We start from the raw sequence: 20,763 nt of genomic DNA on the forward strand, positions 1-20,763 counted from the left end.
ATACAACACTTACACTCATATGATCTGTGGTTTATATGAACTGTTTATATGACTTTCCCTCAGAAAAATCTGTACTGTTAGCTTTCTGGTTTCTAATGACAAAATACACCACTTCATTAATTGATTATGCCCTGTCATGATTTTCCCCTGTAAGAATACAAACCTGGCTTTTCTATACCTGATGTAAATAAATTTCAGATTTCACATGTAATGACTTTTAGTGATGCATGCTTTAAAGCTAATTATTCTAAAATGAGACAATTTCTCTTTCAAAATTCAGTAATTATCAATGACTGAGTGCAGTCTGAACTGAGCACAGCATATTATTATATGTATCATTTGCATAAACTGTACCTGCAAAATTAGGACTCCATAGATTTGTTCCTGTATATTTTCTTTGAATTAAGGAGCAGAAGGAATCAACATTTGCTACGGAATATGGTTAATCTGTCCAAAGTTATACGTAAGGATGGGAATAAATATTTGACAGTGATCCCTACACCAGTTAACTACAGCTGCTGATTTTTTGGGGAAGAAGTATAAAAATGGTCTGTTAGTATTTTTGTGTAATTTTTACTTGAAGAATCATAAAAACTTTGGCAAGCCAGAACTTCACATATACACTAATACCACAAAACTAAGATATAAAAGCCATTTATTCAAAAAAATGTGGTGGTGTCAAATCACATACACAAGCCAATATTGAGCTACAAACACAGACCAAACAGTTCTATAAACAGAAATTGGAGTGTTCATATACCATAGTACCTGAAAAAGACCGTTAATAAAAAGGAGTCCATAAGTATTTAATTTCACCTTTTCTATATGGCTCCTTGCTGAATGTCTTTGCCTAAGTTAGTGTACACTGAGCCAGAGGTAGAGTCCCAAGTAAAGCATCTAATGCCTCAGGGCTCCATTAAAAACCTTTATTCTTCTAAACAAAAGGAAAGTCTAGTCTATAGTTTTCTGTATGACACTGAAGTAAAGCCTCTTTGCTTGAACAGTATGGCATTCCCAAGCGCATTTTGGCATTAACCTAGATTGAGACTGTGCTTTGTGGAACCACCTCAGTTCTCCTCCCCTTCGGACTCCGACTCTGGAAGAGAAGAGAGTAAAACACTTCATGTAGGTTGCACAAGGACACTGATGTGAGTAATTCTATAAAAATAACAAGATAACCTTCCAAAATGAAAATGAAAATTTTCACCACACCTAGTACTTCCTAGGAAAGTTTGGCAGATCAGAGGAAATAAGAAAGAAACACAGCTTCAGGAGCTGCTCCATAGTGAAGTTCTTTATTTATAGATCTGTCACTAAAATTTTCACCATGTTGCTAAGAATGATTCTGGTCCTCATCTACAGAGCAATACAATGTGTACCTGAGCTGAGTTTAACAAAGGATCACCATTATTTGCTCACTCTTCTAATCTCTATGAACTGCTCTCATCCAGGAAGCACCCTTAAAACTATTTGTTTTGCAAATATCAATCAGCATCACCATCCAGCCTATCTAGAAAGGCTAAGTGGTGTGACCCTACAGGAGGTATCAAACATGTACAAACCAAAATTTTAATGATTTTTATATCATAAGATAAAGTTCACTTTGTAATAGAAGCAGAAGAAGTAGAAGTAACCTAGAAGCAGGAATACACATACTGGTTTTGTAACCTAAAGCTACTTTGCATCATATTGTATCTGTGTGTTCACCTGACAGGAAAGGGCTCACTGCCAACAAATATTACACCATAGATCAGATTTCTGAGAGCAAACATGGTCTACGTGTTCTTACAGAAACATTTTGTCTCCATTTGTAATGGACTTTGTAATTAAGGACATCTGGCAGAGGGGACATGCAGGAAAGGATAAAAATAAAGAGCAGTTGAGGCATACAAGCAGAAAATTAAAACAGGGAAGAAAAAAAAAAAGAGCTTAATTAGACCAAGCTTGCCCATCCAAAATCTCAAGTGTGAAAGCAGCTGCCATTTTTATACTGCTACCTGAACACATGAATTGCTGCTAAGTTTTATCTGTTTGTTGTCACTAGAACATATTCCCTCCAAGTTTATAAAATTAACTATATTAAATGGATGCAAATGAAACCTAATAATTCTATCCCTATCTACTACATATGGATTTATCTTCCCAACTAAAAAGAGGGGAATTCTTTTTTCATGCAAAAAAAAGATAACTTACTTATTCAATATAAGTATTTTCCTATCAAGAACATGATGGAAAACCAAGTCAGGGACTAAAGAAACTAGTTCCCCTTCTGAATAACCATTTTAAAGCAGCAAATACAAACCACATAATGTTAACTTGACCACTCAGCTAAAGCCAGTTTCAAGAGCCAGGGTGTAGGCAAGCTCATGCTATGTGCCATTAAACATGATAAGAGCAAGAAAGCACTGAGACAGAAAACTGTTTGGCTGCAGGTGTTAGCACCAAGGTACTTGATGCTGTCATCAGAGCAGAGTTCCTCCCTGCAGAAGCTAAAAGAGTTTATCTAATGAGTACAAGTGGTACTCAATGAATAAAGGACTTCACAGGAACACCACAATCATTAAAAAAGCAGCAAGTGTTGTTAGGCTTAGGCATGCCTGGAAACAATTGAGATGGTCATGCCTGATGTTTTGTATTTCAAATCCTGAATACTTCATATCCTAGTACAACTAAAATGTGAAAAAAAAAATACTGGTTTTGCAAAGAGACTACCATAGTTCTTCAAGTGAACCCATACCTTCTTCAGCATTTTGCAGCCACTCCACAAATTTCTTCATCTGGTCGAGAAAAACACTTTTGCCTTTAGCAACATGTGCTTCTTTATACCACTTGAGGATAGCTTCTTCACTCAGAACATCAGCTGAAATACAGATCAGTGTTTGTAAAAAAAAAAAAAAAGTATTTTTTTAGAGATTAGCAGATTTCAAATACGAGAGAAGAAAGAATTTTTAAAAGCAGCATAAAGCTAATAATATGACTGCAGTGGAACAAGCTTTGCATTATCTCTATTAGACTACAAATGCAGAATATTTGATGCATATAATGGGTTCCAGATGCAATAAAATGCGTAATGTATTAGGCTTAAAATAAAGTATCAAATACTGTGCTTCTGTCAAGAAGAGTTCTTTATTCATCTGTTTTAAATATACCACATAGTATTGCTGGGTAAAAGAAATATAATAATCAGCCTTCACATCTTGGAAGTTACCACAGTAAGAATTACCACGCTTTTTCTTGCTGTGCTAAAAGTCTGAAGGGACAGATACCTCCTGACTGAACATTTAAGAGACAGCCAGCAGGGATTTTTGCAATCATTTTCCCCTAAAGGTCTTAATTGTCTTTAGCTACTAAGTTTTAAAGTCGCTATTCAGACCACCCATTTGAAGGGATTGGCTTGGATGGATATTTTTATGTCAAGCATCAGGAACAAAATAGCTGTCAGTGAGGACACGTGATGCTGAGTACAATTCAGAATAAAGAAATACTAATAAATAGCAAGGACACTTATTGTTACCAACATATGCAAATTTAGGTCTAGCAACAGACCTCTAGCCCCAGGACAAAGCTCCTGTGATCCAGCCAAGCCAAGTATCTCAGTAATTGATGGCTGTGGAGGCAAAATCTGGGATCCACAATGGCATTTTGGCAGTTATGTAATACAAGAGGCAAGAACAAACAACAACATCAACAACAAAAAAATAAAACTGTATTTGTTCTATAAAAAGACTAAAGACAGCTTTCTACACTTCATTAAAATTTCCATTCTTTTTGTCTTTGAACAAACTCCCTCCCTGCTCAAAATCAACGCATTTATGTACTTCACACTGCTTCCCTGAGCTTCTTGGTGCTGTCCCACCCAGTAGGTATTTGTTTGCCAAGGCACCGACCCTGACCATCACCTTCTGCTTCAACCTAAAGTTAGAGCAGATGTGGCAGGGAAGAAGACAAACTGAAATAAATGACACTAAAACCCCTAAGCATCTGATCAAACGAGACAGAGGAGACACGTTTCACATATGCTGTTGAATAATAAACAGATGGAAGCAACCAGGGATATGTTTGAACTTAATCAAAACTTCCAAGAGATTCAACAGTAACTGAATATGAAATCTCCCTGAAAATTAGGAATTTAGTGTGTGTGATTGGAAATTACCTTGTCTCTCAGGCACTTTTCCAAAATAAAACCTCTCCTCTACTGCAGCTGACAGTAATGCTGAGAAAATGCAGGGAAAACGGGACTGAGCTGGCTGTAGGCTTTTTTCCATACATATAAATTGTGCTTAGTGAACCTACAAGAGGCACAAAAATCCACCATCTTCCTGAAATCACAACCTCCCACAATGAACTTTTTCTCCAATGTTACAGAAACATTGGAGACAAGAAAGAGGCTTCAAACACGTCACATTAAATACTTGCTGGTAGTCCTTAGCAGCAGCTCAGAGATATTACAGTATTTAATGAATCTGGATTTTAATTTAGCAAACCTGAAAATATTTCACATGGACTCATCAACCTGTGGTTTAATGTAAAAGTGCATGTGAAAGGTTTACATTTACCTCAGAGTCCTAAAGTTCACACAACTACACCTGCAAAATTACTCAGGGTATTTATTACACATAAAGACAGGCAAAGAAAATCAGGGGAGATTTCAGAAAAATAAACAACAACCAAAAAAACTGAAGCAGAGCAACCCTGTCCCCAGCTCAAGCTCTGAGGCACTGTGGACATTCAGAAGTACGAAGCTGCTGTACAGAAGTGCTGAAGCCTGCTGCTGCATGACAGGTCACATTATGATACTGTCTGTACAAGGAAGCACCTCCAGGAAGGCACATAGTGCAAAAGCAAAAGGACTTAAATCTGTTTTTTTCATTTGAAGCCCATAAGCTCAATGGTTTTGTTGCCAAAGGGGAAAGTGCAATTTCTCCTTCCCTTCCCAAAACCCCAGTCTGATAAAAGCAACATGTAATCTTACTGTATGCCTCAAAGATTAAAACATTCTCAAGTCTGGAAGATGAAAAATTTGCCAGTATTTAACTCCATGGCAATAATCCTCCTACCCTAAAAGAGAAGAACAAAATGCCCTGAACTACAAAAAGGACAACTGCAAAGCTCCTTTAATTTCTAGGAAATATTATGTGCAATACATTCATGCCTCCAGTGCTCGTAAGGGATACCATTCTCCTGCCAGCACAAAGATGCTCAATTCAACAATCATGAAGGACAGGGTGTAGTTAATCATACCTCTAAGTTGCTTTGAAGCAGTGGGAAGGGAAAATGGAAGTAGGATGAAGGGAATGACTCATTTTGTATATATATGGTTATTCCTCATTAAAGATGATTATAGATATATTTTAATGGCTGAAGCTGAGCACTGCGGTTTGTGGGCGTGTGCACATCGTTTTCACTGCAGTCCCAGGTGATGTCAGCCCCAGAGAGCTGCTTTTCCTGCAGGTGCAGCCAACTGCCACTCAAACCACCCACGGCCAGAGCCTCCAGGGACGTCCCTCATGAAAGGGAGAAGCTGCAGAGCAGAGACTGAACAGCCCAGTCTCTTTTCTTCAGGGGTAACTGGAAAGTTACTTGAAGTTCAGGTCTCGGCTTTGCACTCAATCACCCGGTTCAAATGAATTTCTGCTTTTAACTCAAACCACATAGCCACAGGCAGTAAAGGGAAAAGCACACCCTGGCAGCTGCCAACACAGTCAATCATTCTGCAAAATTCAACTCCATTGCAGCTAACTCAGCTGGGAGAACAGAGCCTTCAGACAAGCCTTCTTTCAACGCAAGGAATGTCACCCGCAGTACAGTTAAGGCCTTTCTGGTTTGTTTTGGGTTTTTCCCAGGAAAATTTTGCATCAAGTACTGTAAAAAGTACTTGAATAATGAAGATATTTAAAGATAATTGTGATCCATCAAAAAACAAAACCCCTGTATGAAGTGGAACTTGAAGATTTCATTCTTCTAAGTGTTCCCTGCAGAGTTTGAGAATCTCTGTCAGTCTGCATCATTTGGTTGCTGTATCTCTGTACTGCAAAAGAATATCTCTGAGTCCTAATTATGTCTCAAACCAGAGCTCTACTTCACGTGTACTTGCAATCAGCTATTTCTTGTATTTTGTAAATGTTGTCTTGAATTCTAATGAAGAAGTACACAGATGGTTTGTGTTTGCCTTTCAAAGGGTGAAATTCTGATCCTCATGAAAGGAATGATCATTAATTTCAACAATGTCAAGATTTCACATTTGAAATTTCAAGGATACATCCGAATTAAAAGAAAGGGGATCAACAGGTGAATATGATATGTAGCACGTATTCCAATAACAACAGTGCTGATTTTACCAACACTTAAGGGACACACTGCAACACAGAAGGAACTAACAAACAACATACATCTTACAATGCAAGGAAACCAGCAAACTTACTGAGTGCCACTCAGAATTCAGCAATTCTTATTCTGCAACTGGCTTTTAGAGCTTGGTCAAAATGCAGCTGTCAATTTAACAATTGTACTGGCTTTAAGTGAAAACTAGAGAAGCAACATGATAGCTGGGGATCAGCAGAGAACTGCTCTCTTATATTTTTCTCTATACTGTGTCAGGAACACAAGGGTAGAATAGTAATAATAAATAATAATGTCAACAAGCTTTAACCAACTACAGAACTGCTTTTGCAAATGATACCTACAAGCTGGTAAGAAGCTGCTGCTACTTAAGGGAAAAGAGGTTTATACTGGAGAAAAAGTGGATGCTCCTTCCTGTTTAGAGACAGAATAGTAAAAAAATCAACACCACAGACATTTAAGATGTTTTAGGTGCTGACAAGCCCCAGCTGTCAATGTATTTAGGCATTTCCAGGTAGTTCACAGGAAAGTAATCTAAGGGCTATTTTATGATGGAAATTTGGAAAGCACTGAGATGCAAGATGTTGGACATGATGATGAGAGTAGTCATAGAACTAAATTAGTCAAAGCATGACTGGCATTAGGTGCCTATCATCATTGCTGACTATTTTTATGCCCAGGAAGCACTCCCTCATAATGAGTAACAAGCAACAAACTGTCCACATTCATGCTGGCACAAAGCTGTGTTTCTATATGCCCATTCAGATATCCAGACACCTTTATTTGTCACTAGATGAAGTTCGCTAGGGACCCTGAAACCTCTCCAGATCTTGTGCATGTTACACTTAAGAACAGAAAGGAGAACAAGGGTGTCTGCTGTTCCCTCACCACTGACACAGCCAGTAACAGCTTTAGGGGGCTTTTTTCCTCAGCTATTAGGAAGCAGAAGATACGCTGTCACTGGGAAATTATCTAAATAAAGTGTACGTCTCTAAAAGATTTGATGGCTTATTTTTAGTGGATAGATATGAACTGGAGAGAAGGAGAGGGTGAAATCTACCAGCACTGAAACAAAGAAGAGGCAGGCAGCACGGCACTCCACAAGCCACACCATGAGCCATTAAAGCTCAATTAGAGTCATGTAGAAGAAACAGGAATTGAAGGCCTGGTGCTCCCAGAATCTTCCATCGTTGACAAAGTAGCATGTCCTCACCTAATGGACACTGTTTAACTCCAAAGCTGCCAAAACCAGATGGAGCTGATGCTCCCGGCATCGAGCACCCAGAAGGGCCTTTGGCAGCGGCTGTAAGGTCAGGCAAGCAGCTGCCAGCAGGCAGCAGGTCTGTCAAACAGGGCAGATCCAGCTTCAGCTTAAACAGGGTCAGGAAGGGCTGGCAGCTGCGCTGCCGCATGACTGCATCAGATGGCAGAGGCAGGTGCTGCAGCACACCCGCCCCGGATATTCCAAGCAGGAATACAGGCACAGCACATATTGCATATGTTGGACAGATCATACAGTAACTCCAGACATCATGTGAGTCCTAAACAGTATCGTGGCACCTGTAGTGCTGAGGCTGAAGTCTTCCCAGCCCTCTGAACAAGCCTGCCCAAATAATCTCCAGAGTCAGAACAAGAGCACCTGGGGTTAGCTGAGTAGATGGGAACTAGGGTCTTCAAGCACGTTAAGTTTAATATACAATTCTTATTTTTAATGATTTATTTTCTTTTTAATTTTGAAATGCTTTGGAATGTCAGGGTTGCTCTTGCAGGCTAACACAGTAACGAATCTACAAAAATTCTGAAGGCAATCCTACACAAGACTATTTCTGGTTTGAGCATCAGTTATGCTTTGAGCACACTGCAATTATGCCTCTCATTCACCATGTCCGAAGCAAATGTTCTTTTCCAAAGAAAACTGAATCAAGTGATTGCTGCGGCTTGCAGCTTCAAGTTGTTCTACAGTCATTAATAGCATTTTACAAATTGTAGAATTTGAGGGCAGAAGGACAAGGTGCACTGCTTTTTCATTTATCATTGAGGCCACACTGTATTGAAAGAAGGACAGAAATAAATCCACATGACTCACTTCCTTTTACCTTCTGAAACCATGAAATTATTTTAACAGTTGGAACTCATTTGCCTTGAACATGTACCTGGACTCAACAGGGTGAACAAAGATCAACATTAGGTTTCTACTCCTGCTGATTTTTCTCCTACAACTATTTATAGCAAGAACGTCAGAACAAACAGTTTGGCACCCACCCATCACACGCGGTGCAAGACCATTAGTCTCTATGACAACCTGATCAGAATAAACTTGTGAAAAAGTCAATTTCACAATAAAAATAAAATCCATCAAAACTACAGCACCTGCAAAACACTGGCAGGAAATGAAGAATAAGAAAAGCTCCTTCTGCTAGGGAGCGAGTAAAAAAAAAAATCTCCACCTTCAAACCCCTGAAAAATCTTCCTGCTAGGAGGGTTTGCAGTTTCAAGGTTTCTTAAAGCCAAGCTCTGCTCTACTTCTGAAATCTGCCAGAAATTTATAGAAATGTCTTCCTAGAACTGGTTTTATACAAGGACTAAACTGTACTTGAAGTGACTGGACAGTACTTGATCCTACTCATCTTCTTGAATGTGGGATGAAAGCAAGAGAGGGAGAGAAGAGCTTGTTTTGGCTTTTCCTGCTGCCACACACTCCTTTGAAGTAAGCACAAAGCACAGAGTATTCCGGAGTTCAACACCAACACAGCCTTCTCATATGCACTATATGAAACATCATAGGAGAGTGGTTGACAGTGAGAATCCAAGCACAGAATACAACAGTGGATTACACACTTTTACCTTTATAAAAGAGTACCACTATCTTCTGAAAGGCTTTCATGAAGTGGATGTTGTCATAACAGTACTCCTGTACCTTCTGGAGTAGGATCAACTCTGACTGGCCTTGAGTGCTGAACACAGCAAGCAGGGGGGCATATTGCTGAAAGGAAAAGAGGGTAAAAAACAAAATACAAGTCAGTATACTTAAACTTTTTTAGAATAAACATCATGAATTTCATCCCGGCAAATGTTTCACTGAAACCTTAGATTTACTTGCACACTGCATTTTCTAAAACACATACAATGCACATACACAAATACCCATGATTTTTGTAGCATGTCCTGCATTCTGTAAACTAAAATTCAGTACCATTTAGTCACTGAATTCTGTAAAATCAATTTATAAAGCCCACAATCTGGCATTACTTCTGTCATACATTTCACAATGCAGCATTCTGTTCATTCAGGAGTGATGCTTTACAGATGTTCATAACATAAGACATCCTAAGATGAAATACATGAAAAAAAGTCTCTAGTTTCACAGGGGTTTTAGAAGTCCCAGGAAAACTGAAATAAAGTAAATAATTCCAAGTTAACTGTGATCAACTGTCTTTATTTTTTTCTCATTACCACAATCAAGAAATTCATTATACCCTTCGGTAAACAGCAATATTTTCCAAGCACAGTATTAACTGCTAATGTTACTCAAACAAGACAGTAGTTGTCTTTTCCTGGAGTTTATTAATATAATAAAAAATAAAGCAAGAATGTATTTGTTATGCAATGTCCTCCTCTTATTTCAGATCTTAAAACTAAAAATTACACTGAAGGACCATATCTTTCCTTACAAGCCAGTGTCTATATCCATATGTCTCCAATTTCCTGTCATCTTAGCCTGTGATGAGTCCAGCTAAGACTGGACTTAAATTTAAGGTAATATTAAGAGCATTTTTCAGAGATTAAGTTAAATTACATTTGATCCTCAGAGACTATAGCCAAATATACATTACTATTTCATCTGCCCTTGCACTAATCAGCTCAGCCTTTTTCCAAGTTTTCAGTAACCCTAGTTTGGTGTTCTGCAGCTGGATTTGTAATGGCCTGATAACATGGAGTTCTGGTCTGAGTGACCAGGGTTGCTGCTGGTCTTTGTCAGGTGACAAACCACCCATCACCCATAGCACTGATGGGCATGTTTAAAAGTACACTTCAGCACCTCTCTGCAAGGGGCTAAATCGTGAGGGTTTTACCCAATATGGTCCATGGAAATAATTACTAAAACACAAAAATCAACTGAAATGGAAAGGTTTGCAATGATTATCAGCTATTTGAGAGAGCACAAAATCACAATAGCAACAAGCAGCTCAGTAGGCTCATGGTATTTAGTACTTTTGGAAGAAACTCCCTTAAAATGGCTAGATATATCTAACACCAGAGGCCAAGTTTTTCTGCTCCTGGCAGGTATAGCCACATATTTAGAAGCAACATCAGTGCTTTGAAAAGAGCACTGAAAAACTCGTGCAGGCTGAGTAGCTCTTTTCCCATTTTAGCCCTTGTAGCATCGAGCTGGTATCTAGGCAAATTGCAGGGAGGCAGGGAAAATACACAAAGCAGTTGGTTTATTTCATAAAATAAACCCTCAGCAGAACTCGCCCCCATCCACATATTGTGAAGTGCTGCTGTCTATAAACATTAATAACTTCTAATAAAAATCCTATGTTTTCAGTTTGGAAGTAAATTGTCTTCATTTTGTCACATCTGACTTTATCCCCTTCACATTCCTCCCTCACTTCTCAACTGGTACAGGTTCACAGTTATGAGTTTCACAAATGTCTCACTGACTAAGAAACCTTCTTCTCATTGCTGGCTGAGCAAGTGGCATTATTTTCCATTTGCACCATATTATAGAGCAGGAGGTAAGCACCCACACTACTGTGAAGCTCACCAGAGCCTTGCCTTCAGTGAGAGTTGTCTAGAAGATTCTCCTCACCCATGGAGAACATCTCTTCTCTGTACTGGAGGAGGCCTAGGCACTAAGCCCCAGCGTCATAGTGAGGTTACTGGGACAATGAAGAGCTTATTCTGTGAGATCCATGGTTGAACAGCTTGCCCTGTCTCCTCCTGAGGTCAGCTCCTGCTGGTCCTGCCATATGGATGGCACACATGACTTTTACTGCACTGCCCGAGTATGCTGGTTGATGGCTGCCCGCCTCAACCCTGCCACCAGGTAGCCACCCATCCAGCAAGGCTTTTTAAGATCTGTAAACTAGGTCAATGCTCTCTGTTCTGACACGTCTTTTTAGGGGTACCTTGTGTACAACTTATTGAAAGAATCTGGTAAGTTAGAGACTGGTAGTCAGATGTCAAACCTCTGGCAACATTCTTTGTGAAAGTTACCTGTAAGCTAGAGCCATACAAGAATATATCCCACCTTCTGACATATTACACACCAAGTATGTGTTTATACACATCCCGATCACACCACCGGGTCAAAGCACCTCCTTGTTTCCTGGGACACTGACACACAGGAGAGGACAGAACTGAGCTCTGTATTTTTCCTAACAGTGTTAATCCATTTTCTGGAGTTGGCTCATACACTGAGGTAGCTGAGAGCCCTAAGAGAAGGATCCAAGATCTGTCTCCACCTATCCTAAGAGGAAGGATGTGAAAAATGTTGTCTCATTTTTAAAGACTGAACTGTAAAGGAGCAGCTATCAAAGTCCAAATCTCAATTGCTATTGCTTCTGTTAAAATCTTACCCCTGAGTGCAAATAGTAAATATCCCATACAAATTTTCCTGTTTTTAGAAAGTGGATGCACCTAGAAAGATGCCTATCTTATATAGGCAAGATGCCTTACCTAATTCACTGGGGATACACACATAGCTGATGGATCAGGTCAGTGAGATGCATAGGACTAGACATCCAGTCAACAGGATTTGTACAAAGCCAGCTATGTTTCTGTTTTCCCAGAGTTCAAATATTCCAGAAAGTGTTTGTTAATTTGCCCTGCAGTACTAGACAATAAATCTCAATGGATACTTTGTTACAACTCAAAGAGAGATAATAAAATTTTACATCAAAAGAGCAAGAAAAACAATGTCTCTCCTTCTTCTGGAAACCATCTTCTCTTTTGCCTGCTATTTGAGCCACTTGAAGGAACTTGAAGGCATTCAGTCTTACCATCAAAGACTACACAATATCCCAAGCGACTGCATTTCTAAGATTACTGATTGGGAAACCAAATTAAGACAAAAGGACAGCAGCAGTAGGAGCTAAACCGACATGGGAACACCCAAGTATGGAGTGACATCCAATATGAAGAAAGATCTACTTTACCATAAAGAATAAAGCCCAGATTGCTTCTGATCAAAGGCAAACCTTTGAACCCCTGGCTGTGAGGGAGTATTCTCATATCAGGTCATAGATTACCTGCTTAAAAGGGCTAAGTCTGCTGAAAAGCCTCTGCTCTCAGATTCAGTGTCTTGCACTGCACACTTACTTCAGACTTAGATGAAGAACACCAGTGATGGCAGTGATTGATGCCTCTGCATTGGTTTAGTGTTTCTTTTCTATCCCAAGGTCTTTATAGAGTTTTTGTACCAACATGCAATGATGGTACTGCAATATTGCAGCCTGTCTTTCTACGTATTCAGTTCCCTCATCCTCAAGGGCAGTAACTGGATGAGAGAGTAACCACTGTATGCACACACATACAAGCCAGCTCCTGGCTTGTCACTTGACAAATCCCTGAGTATCCAGCTACAACAGCCAGCCATCGGCAACAACCGATTCACGGATTCTGGCCTCGGCATTCCTGCCTGGATCTATCCAGCCCTCTGCACAGCCAGCACAGCCACCTCACCATGCTCCCAAAATATCTTTGCTTCTGGCATAGACATTGCAAAGGCAGTTCCTACAGGCTTACTAGTCAGGTTTACTAGCCAGCTGTGAGCAGGCTGAGTCCCAGCAGATGCTTAGCCCTGCCCCAGTGCAAGGAGCCTCTCAGGGACCTGGCACCCTGGGAAAGCACAAGGAAGAGGAGCTCAGGCTGTGACCTCCTTGGCTTGCCCTGGCACTGTGAGACTCGGGGCACTCAGTGATCTGAACTACCTCAGTTTTGCATCCACTTGACTGAAGTCAGACAATACACAACGCTTGGTATGCTCAGCATCAGCCTTCAAAAATCTAAATCTCCTGGATTTAAACAGGTAAAAACTCAACAGCCAAAGAATGTGTTCTGTGAATTCATAGCTTTCTTCTCCTCTTCACACATGCACTCACCTTTAGATGTTTGAGGGCCTGTTCTGCAACCAGCTCTTCTTTCTTGTTCCATTCCACAGCATTCATGACACAGGTCCAAAGGAGACCAATCACTGCTGGCTCTGGCAGCTCATTTCTTTTCATTTCCTCTTTTACATAAAGTACTACCTGGAGAAGGAAATAAGGGACATTTCCAATGAACCAGAAATGATGCTGACTTTCCAAATACTTGTAGTCATTTACAACACCATGGTGCAGAAGTATAAAGACACAAAATCAGAACAAGATTTTGTCCTTCCCCTCCAACCTAACAGTTAATGCAGTTAAAGGAAATACATCCTCAAGGATAAATGAAGGAAAACCTCCCCATCCCACAGACAACTACACTGGGAAATTGACAGGATATTTGGTTGCTTTAGTCTTAAGGACAGAATGAACTGATGAATAAAGTAAAATAGTTTAAATAAAAGCAGAGGAAATCTGTTCCTCTCTACCTAATGTTTATTTTAGTCTTTGATTATGATTATATAAACAGAAAGCTGTAAAAAACCACTTTTACCTCCTTAATTGGGCATTCCTGAGAGAGACGTTCTTGTAGTTCTTTTTGAAGTTCTTTACGAGTCCCCAGTGACTGCTGAACTCTGAGGAAATCTGAGAGCTCTTTTAGACCTGCTTCAGTAAAATACTTGGCAAAATGGTCCACATTCTGCCGGTTGGCTGGAAATAGTTCCTAAAAAGACAGGAATGCTCTCTGTTAAATAACCAACCATAACTCTTGGCAGAATGGAAAGAACATTTTTTAAGAATGAACAGTGAGAATAACCTGTTACCTCACTTAAAACACTGCATGTATCCACACTGGAAAAGTCAACACTTCATTCAAATTGCAGTGTTTCACTGTAGTGGAGGGAAAAAATGATGTCCAGTTATGCAAATAAGCTAACACCCACTCCATGTGAAGTGCATGTACTTATCAAAAGCCATGAGCCAAACATGTTGCTCAAAACAGCCCTAAGAGGAACCATACTTTTTCCAGATTCTAAGAGTCTTGTAAGGAAAGCACAAAGGACTAGGTGGCAAAGCCATTATAGGCAAAGCACATTTATCACACCCTCCCAGCACATCCACACACTTATCTCTTAAGAAAAATACATTCAAGAATAGATAAGTGGCCCAGGCACCGTGGCCTACCACTAATGCATAATTTAACAAAAATCACAAAATCCACTATGCACTGTCAACATTAACTCCTGTAGGCATTTCTAATTAGAAGACACTGTCAATTTATCAAAGTCCAGCTACTTAGAAAAGTTAAAATTATTCTAAAAAATCACTATAGCACATGCTCCATCTTAGAAAGCATTCGACAACATTTGCTTCCCATCCATTCTTGGAGTTTTAACAATGATCTGTGGGATGTATAGCATTCTTTTTAACAAAGAAGCTAGAGACTCTCCATCTATTTACTTACTGACTAATGAAATTCAGAAGAAACTTTCATGAAGGCATCTATGCTAGGCAACATCTGATACTTTACAATTGTTTAATAGAGCAGAGTAATGAGAGCCAACAGCTGAAAGTTTAAGTCAGTCAAGCTTGAAAATAGAAAAAAGATGCAGTTTTCTTCCCTGCCCTCCCCCTCCAATGAACAGTAAAAATAGCCCATTTGCCAGCTTAATGGCAAATTATTTATGACTTGGACACCTAAAATCAAGTACAAATTGAAGAGATGGAGGGGCATGGGGTGCTCCTTACTTTTGAAAGATGCTTGCTTAATTATATATTATTGAGGTAGAAACAGGAAATACTGCTGAATCTCCAGGCAGTGCTACCCAGGATGTATATTTGACTGCATTATCACAGCAGCAATCTTTCTGAGGATTGAAAAATCCCAAATGATCTTCAGAAAGACACTGGGAGAAAAAGGCACATGAAATTGCTACATATTCATATATTCTCTGAATAAATTGCTACAAACTCAGAATACAGGTTTTGAGCCTTAAGGCTGAAAGCCTCCTGCACTGTACCTACTAGGTCTGCTGTCAACACTGCAGGACTATTTATGCTACCTAGATGGCTACTGCTGCAAAAAATTAGCTTACTATTAATTTACTATACTATTTAAACACATTCAAATCATAACTCCTTATACTTTATATACCATTAACAAAAAGAAAACATATTTAAAGAAATAGATCTTCTCATGCCCATTTGCTGGTATGCTTTGTTAGCAGTGGTTAGAAAAAAAACAGTTTCTCAGAAGGCATCTGACTACAGGAAAAATAGAGACAGGATGTAAAAACATGTGATACTTAATATTCCTGAACCTGTATCAATGCTACAGCCATAACAATATTGCTGTGTTTCAAAACATTTTAGAAACGCTAACAGAGTCTGAGGGGGAGTTAACATGCTTACAGCAAACTACCATCTGCATTTCATTTCCTTCTTTTTCCCTGGGAGAGATAAAGATTATTGAAAATATATTGTACTTACTAGCAATCTCTTATCGAGGTTGGCTTTTCTTAAAGCAGAGGTAACAGAATTGGCATCTTTTTCTGCCATCCATGCTTTAAAAAGCTTTACAGCAAAAGAGGCTGCAATCCCTATTAGAGAAAAGCACAAAACATGTTTCAGCAATTTTCAACATAAATTAGAGTTGTCTATAAGAAGTTCAAGGTTACAAAAAAGTTACAAGACTGTGGAATTAAAATATATTTATGACAACAGAAACAAACACATAGAGCTGAAATGCCTATTTTTTTCTTTGATGCAAAATTAGTTTTCTGAATTATACTAGATTGTTTGAAAATATTTTCATTTAGTATTGCCCATCTCCATTCAGTTGTTCGAAGATTTTCTTTGCAATTATTTTTTCTACATTCCCAATTCACAGACTGAGTACAATGAAAAAGGAAAAAATATGCATTAAAAGGATAGGAAACAAAGGCATGAAACAATAAAGGATAATCAAGAACAAGAACTAAAAAAACATATCTTCAAATGTTTTTTAGCAAATCCTGGAATAGGGTTAAATAACTTCACAACTTCAAGGTGATTGATTGTACTATGTCCTCCTAGTAACCAGTTGTACCAGGCACAAACACTATTTTTAAGTGAAAAAATTCCTTCCTCAAGGCACAACTTAGTATTTTGTGTATTAAATCAAATGAACTCTACTTCCACTAGCTGTGGATTTCCCAGGGGAGCTAAACCACTGAGCCCACACCTCCTGTTTCCTAGAGCTGCACCACTACCATGACTGCTCCAGATTCTCTGCTGCAAGTGCAAGGAGCTGAAGGAAATTGAAAAGTCTCAGAGATGAAGCTCATCCTTAAGGAAGGTCGCCTGTAGGTCAGTTATGATTCTCCACACTACACTCATACCAACATCAGGGCTACTGAAGGCAGTGATAATGCTAATGCATAATGAAAAGTGCAATCCTAGGCTACAGCTGGCCACTGTACTTTTCTGTCTCACCTCCAGATAGTCCAGAAGCTCTGAGAGCTACATGGGACCTACTGGTGAGAAGGAGCTTCATCACTCTTAGGCACTATATAGATAGATATTCATTATTTTTATTTCTAGGATACTTGGACTAAATGTGTCACCAAACAAGAACAGAAGAGACTATTCCCAGACCACTGTAAAGTTCACTGACAGTCTTTACACATCTTGACTGTTATGGCAGTTTTGGCAAGCTTATTTCAGGAGCTTAGTTGTAAGACATGATCCTTAAGGAAGTACTGTACGAAAAAGGGATGCACAATGCCATGCCAGGTGATGCCTGCAAATACTGCTTTGGGCTTGTCTTACATATTGGACATGATGCAGCAATCCTAAATACTGCAAGCTGAATAATCAAGATTCACAAAGCCTCGTCAACCAGTAGGTGACTTAGGCAGAGCTTCCACTCCAAACACACTTTAGCATACCCATGTGCTCAATACCAAAATTTAATGGAATGGTCTCTGCCACCAAGCATTGTCCCAGTACACATATCGTACACATTTTTTCTACTTTTAGCTTAAAACAAAATAAGTTTTATGCCAGTATCAGTATTAGAGGGTTTGCTGTTTTCAGCTGTTTTTCACTTTTTCACAGTGGCTGTATGGAGCTTTATTTTGGATTTCTGCTGAACACAGGGTTGATAATACAGATATGTTTTAATTATTGCTGGCTTACAAAGAGCCAAGACCTTTTCTACTTTTCCAACTGCCACGCTGGCAAGGAAGCTGGGAAGAGACACAGCAGGGATAGTTAACCCCAACTGACCACAGGGATATTCCAGACCATATGACATCATGCTCTGTATATGAAGTGAGGGGAAGAAGCAAGAAGGGGGGAAACATTTTAAGTGATGGCTTTTGTCCTCCTAAGTACATGTGATGGGTTTTGGGATTAAATGCTGTCCTGGAGGTGGCTGAACCCCTGTCCGTGGGAAGCAGTGAACTAATTCCTTGTTTTGCTTTGTGTGTGCAACTTTTTCTTTCCCCATTAAACTGTCTTTATCTCAACTCATGAGTTCTCCAGATTTTACCCCTCCTATTCTCTCCTTGATCCTGCTGGTGTGGGAGTGAGCAAGAGGCTGTTCTGAGGCTTGACTGCTGGCTGGGATTACATAATGAGAGAGGCGGGCTGTTCTAGGGCTTCACTACCCACATATTTTCAAACTTCTCATTTACAGCCCAAATTTATCACTGGCTTGTTCCTATACTCCGTGCACGTGCTACCACTCCTTTCCTTTAAATAGCTCTTCTCTTTTTGTTTGCCTCATTCCTTTTCCCCCTTATTTGCTGACAGTAATTCCAGCCATTTATTTTATTGACTAACCCCATTAGCTGCTCTTTGCATTTCTACTACTTAGCCAGCACAGGAGACAAGAAGGGTACACTTAACCCTGACAAGATTCCACCACCACCTAGACCTTTCTCTCTCTCTACTACAAGTATGTCAGCAATTCACAAAAGAATATTTTATTTTCCATCTATATATAACAGTGGAATTAATGACAATGCTGAAATAAGGTAATCGAAAAATAAATTAGGTATTTGCGCTCAAACTTCACAGATCTCCTGTGCACACAATCTACCCATATCTCACTTCCAGCCATTTCTTAGCCAATGTTACAATTCCCATGCTCTACAACAACTGCCTCAGCTCACCTAATTGTTTCTTCGTGTATTTTAACTTCACCTGCCTGCAGCATTATTTTTCTGTAAATCAAAGAAATCTTTGAGTTTATTCATGTATGAGATACTTATTTTGCCTTGCTTTGTTCCCCTTTCTTAAACTGTCTGTGCATCTTCAATTATTCTTGCATAAAATATCTACCCCAAGATACTGACTGAACAATCTCTTTTCAAATGCTGTCATTAATACATTTTTAGTATATATAAACCAAGAACTTAAAGTATATGTAAGCTCTGTCAAAAGTTTAGGGCTCCTAAAAACATAACTTCATAATGCAAATAAGAACTGTATTCTTAAAATGCTAAATTGAAAATAAAAAAATTTCCATGATTTTTAAAAGTTGGGTTTTCCAATGTCTCATCTTCCTGTAACTAGGAAGACTTTCACTTAAACACATTGCAGACAATCACCCTAAAAACATGGATTAGTGCTTTTGTTTGAGATTTTTGTTAGTTTAATTCTGATTCCAAAAGCTGTGAGCGATGACAGAGCAAAGCTGCAGCTGTGGCTTTTCTTTCTGCAGCATTTAGAAAACAAATGTAATGGTTAGCATGCTGCAAATAGGAACATGAAGTCAGAATAATATTTTTTAAAATGAAAATTAGAATACATTTTAGCTAATAGGAAGTTCCTTAACAAAACCAAAAAAAGGTCATGAAAACTGCTCAACACTACCAGTACATTTGCAATCATGCCAGGTAGTCAGAACTGTCAGAGAATTAAACTGTTGAGAAAGCAGTTGCAAAATCAGGACTCTGACGTGGATGGCTAAAAATATATAACAAAAATCCTTTAAAAAAGTAATCTCAAAAGACATTGTACCTTAAGACTGAACAAACTCATGTACTCATCATATGATAAACACAAATTCATGAGAAAGTTTATCAGTCACTGATCACTACCAGCATGAAGGCAAAATGAGGGATTGATTTTTCTTCTGCAATATCCCATTGGTCTGTATGGGATCTCTGTCCCACTTCTCACTTACATGATATTAGCAACACTTGGAGAAATGCCAGCAGATCTCTTAGGAATAGATATTATGCTTCACACCTTCATAATACCACAATAATACATAAATTCTACAATTTTGCACACACAAGTATGACTTCCAAAAAACCATAAATCCTTTGGGGTTTGTTTTTTGTTTTGTGGCTTTTTTCTGTCTAATTGTTCTCTTACATGATATCACAACGTATGTTGAGCAATGCTGTCTGTATATGCTTCTGCTTTAAAATACTGATTTCTGTTGTGCAGTCAAAAGTTTCCAACTTTCATTTTACTGCAACATATATGATATGTTGTAATAAAATACATCTCCTATAAAAAAGCCAAGATAAGAAAAAAGATAGGAAAATTACCTTCTTTGACTATATTGTCAGTGAAGAGGCTTGTTAAGATTGTAGCAGGAAGAGTCCCATTGGCTAACAGGATGCCAGAAAGCATTGCCAGTTTTGTCTGCTCTGTCTCAGTAAAGGCTTTAAGAAACAACAGGAGCTGTTGGCCAGACAAGGAAAAAAGAAGTATTTATTTGAGGCATAGGCAGAAATTAATATTAACAGTTTTATTTCTTATTTCTTGAGAAATCTCAATGCAAATAGCAATCACATCAGAATCTATCCAGAAGCATGACAGTGTCATTTCACTGATCCCTTGTAATTTCACTTTTTCTAAGACAAGACAGTACCTGAAGGGAGCCTACAAAAAAGATGTAGAGAGTTTACAAGAGCAGGCACTGACAGAAAAAGGGGGAATGGCTTCAAACCAAAAGAAAGCTGGTTTAAATGAGATATTGGATAGGAATCTTTACTGTGAGGGTGGCAACACTTTGGGATAGGTTTCCCAGAAAAGTTGTGGATATCCCTCCCCTGGCAGTGTTCAAGGCCAGGTTGGATGGAGCTCTGAGAAACCTGGTCTAGTAAAACACCCCAAAAACAGGGGGTTTGGAGCTAGATGGTATTTAAGGTCCCTTCCAAGCCAAACCATTCCATGATTCTGTGATTCTCTGGGGATATGGCCTTAGTCAGGTGTAAAACACCTTTCTTCTCTAAATATATATATGTGTGTATGGGTGTGTGTGGGTGCAAGTAAAGATAAAAGTACTTGCTACAGGCTTGAGACAGACAGAAATTACAGGATCACAGAA

At 39.0% G+C, this 20,763-nt stretch overlaps 1 protein-coding gene across 5 annotated transcripts in view; it reads right to left on the bottom strand.

The window, feature by feature from the left end:
* Positions 1-638: 638 nt before the first annotated feature.
* Positions 639-20,763, bottom strand: part of BZW2 (basic leucine zipper and W2 domains 2) — a 57,299-nt gene continuing 37,174 nt past the window's right edge. For all 5 annotated transcript variants that reach the window (XM_086855196.1, XM_086855204.1, XM_086855220.1 and 2 more), the window contains 7 exons: positions 19,979-20,114; positions 15,921-16,030; positions 13,984-14,154; positions 13,446-13,592; positions 9,184-9,322; positions 2,738-2,860; positions 639-1,096 (listed from right to left, as the gene is read on the bottom strand). In XM_086855196.1, coding sequence (XP_086711322.1) covers positions 1,068-1,096; positions 2,738-2,860; positions 9,184-9,322; positions 13,446-13,592; positions 13,984-14,154; positions 15,921-16,030; positions 19,979-20,114 — 855 coding nt within the window. In that variant the 3' untranslated portion in view covers positions 639-1,067. The remainder of the gene's footprint in view (positions 1,097-2,737; positions 2,861-9,183; positions 9,323-13,445; positions 13,593-13,983; positions 14,155-15,920; positions 16,031-19,978; positions 20,115-20,763) is intronic.

The sequence above is a fragment of the Cyanistes caeruleus genome, chromosome 1 (genome assembly GCF_971803275.1).
Source record: "Cyanistes caeruleus chromosome 1, bCyaCae1.hap1.1, whole genome shotgun sequence".
Lineage (NCBI taxonomy): Eukaryota > Metazoa > Chordata > Aves > Passeriformes > Paridae > Cyanistes > Cyanistes caeruleus.